The 1,903-nt window shown below is 63.8% G+C and overlaps 1 protein-coding gene across 1 annotated transcript in view; it reads right to left on the reverse strand.

The window, feature by feature from the left end:
* CACNA2D2 (calcium channel, voltage-dependent, alpha 2/delta subunit 2) overlaps positions 1 to 1,903 on the reverse strand; it is a 207,649-nt gene that overhangs the window by 16,982 nt on the left and 188,764 nt on the right. The window contains exons 17-19 of the mRNA XM_009891300.1: positions 1,812 to 1,879; positions 1,441 to 1,512; positions 1,213 to 1,274 (exon numbers count right to left, since the gene is read on the reverse strand). Coding sequence (XP_009889602.1) covers positions 1,213 to 1,274; positions 1,441 to 1,512; positions 1,812 to 1,879 — 202 coding nt within the window. The remainder of the gene's footprint in view (positions 1 to 1,212; positions 1,275 to 1,440; positions 1,513 to 1,811; positions 1,880 to 1,903) is intronic.

The raw sequence follows: 1,903 nt of genomic DNA on the forward strand, positions 1-1,903 counted from the left end.
GGCCACCCATGGGCCAGAGGGAGCCAGGCTCCTTGGTGCCAGCTGCAGCAACTGGTGGCCTTCCGTGATGCTGCTTGTGCCAGGTGCTGCCAAGAATAAGGCGGGTGAGGGCCACATTCCTGACTCTCAACGGATGTCACACGTCCACCTGAGCCACTGGAACCTCAACTTGCCCCCCAGGCCACCCCTCCAGCTTGTCCTGTATGTGCCTGGCAGCACAGACCGGGCACCCCAGCAAGCATGGCAGAGGTGGTGGTACCCCAAAGGAAGCATGGCAGAGGTGGTGGCACCCCAAAGGAAGCATGGCAGAGGTGGTGGCACCCCAAACCTCAGGTGGCAAGAGAAGAGTGGTGGCTTTTTTCTGTTCCATGCTGGTGCCACCTTGTGTTGACGGTGTCTCAGGGGACCCTGGGGAAGATCCCCGCTGTGGTGTGGAGCCACGGGAGTGCAGGTGAAAGCAGCACCTTTCACCCTACAGATCAACCCACGGCCCTGGCCACAGCTGTATCACCCCATGTCATTGTCCCCTCCTTGACAGCGCTGGTTGGCTCTGGAGGGGTGCCACCGTAAGGGACAGCACCGGGGGCTGTGTGGGGGACACCTGGCAGCTCTAGGAGGTGGCTGTGCCCCTTGCTGGCCCCTCCCGAGCTGGGTGGCAAGGAGGAGGAGGTTATGGTGAGGGGTCCGTGCTGCTCCTCACAGGATGAAGGCAGCATGAGTTGGACAGCACAGACATGACGATGTTGGTGTCTTCTTTTTTTTTTTAAACACATCAGCTGGTGCAAACTGGTGCAAACAGGGCAGTCCCCCGCCTCCTCAGCCGCTGCCTGTGCTGCAGGGTGGGTGCGTGTCACTATCACCCACCCCAGAGCAGGCAGAGCCCTGCGCGAGCCCCTGGCTGTGCAGGCAGGTGGCAGCAGGGGTGTCCCTTGTCCGGCACCTCACACGCCAACCCTGAGGCGACCGTCTTGAGCCCTGAGGACAGTGGCCCAGCTCCGCAGTGCTGCATACCGGCAGCCAGTGCTTTTGGGAGTGCCCTTGAGCATCACTGGCTGTGTGTGTGCAATGATCCCATGGCACGTTTGCGACCCCGCAGCCCACGGGACACGTTCCTGGTGGCCTCAGGGACCTCCCGAGCTGCAGGGATGAGACCACAGCCCCGTGCTGGTGGGGGTCCGGCCAATAACGGGGTGCGCCGGCAGCGCCGCTCACCTGTAGTTGGTGCTCTTGATGGGGGCCCACGTGTAGGTCCTGAACACCTCATCGATGTATTGCTGTGGGTCAGAGGGAGCCAGTCAGGCCTCCGCAGCATGGGGACCCTGCCACCGCGGTGGCATGGGACACCCCAGCTCCGAGCCCAGTGCCTGACATGGGCCCTCACTCTCCGCTACCAGGGCCGGGTGCTCAGCACAGTGGTAGTTTTGGCTGTGACCGCCTTACCTCGTCCAGGGACTTGATGAGGGTCTTGATGAACCTCTGCCCGTCGTTCCCATCAATCATGCTTCTCCGGATCTGGGGGACACGGAGGAGGCGACTGAGGGCCACAGAGCCCGGCTACCTGCCCGCGGGCACCCAGCCCAGTGGGGTGGCACTGGGGACCCGCAGGGTGCAGGGGTGGCGGGTGTCTCATCATGCTGGCACCCAAGGGACAGTGACCCAGCTCCCGTCCCCGCGGTGGCCCCACGGGAGCTGTGCCGGGGCCCTGTGGACAAGGTGCTCCCCAGTGCAGGCTGGAGGGGCTGAGTGCCCTTTGCAACTGCGGACGGGGGGGTCCAGCCTGTACCCCAAGAGCTGCACCCGGATCTGCCCACCTCCTCCTTGTTCTCGTCCTCCAGCTCAGCATCCAGGAAGTCCAGCGTCACCGGCTCCCCCCAACTGAGGATCGCTGGGCAGGCAGGGAAAG

The sequence above is a fragment of the Charadrius vociferus genome, unplaced genomic scaffold (assembly GCF_000708025.1).
Source record: "Charadrius vociferus isolate BGI_N301 unplaced genomic scaffold, ASM70802v2 scaffold758, whole genome shotgun sequence".
Lineage (NCBI taxonomy): Eukaryota > Metazoa > Chordata > Aves > Charadriiformes > Charadriidae > Charadrius > Charadrius vociferus.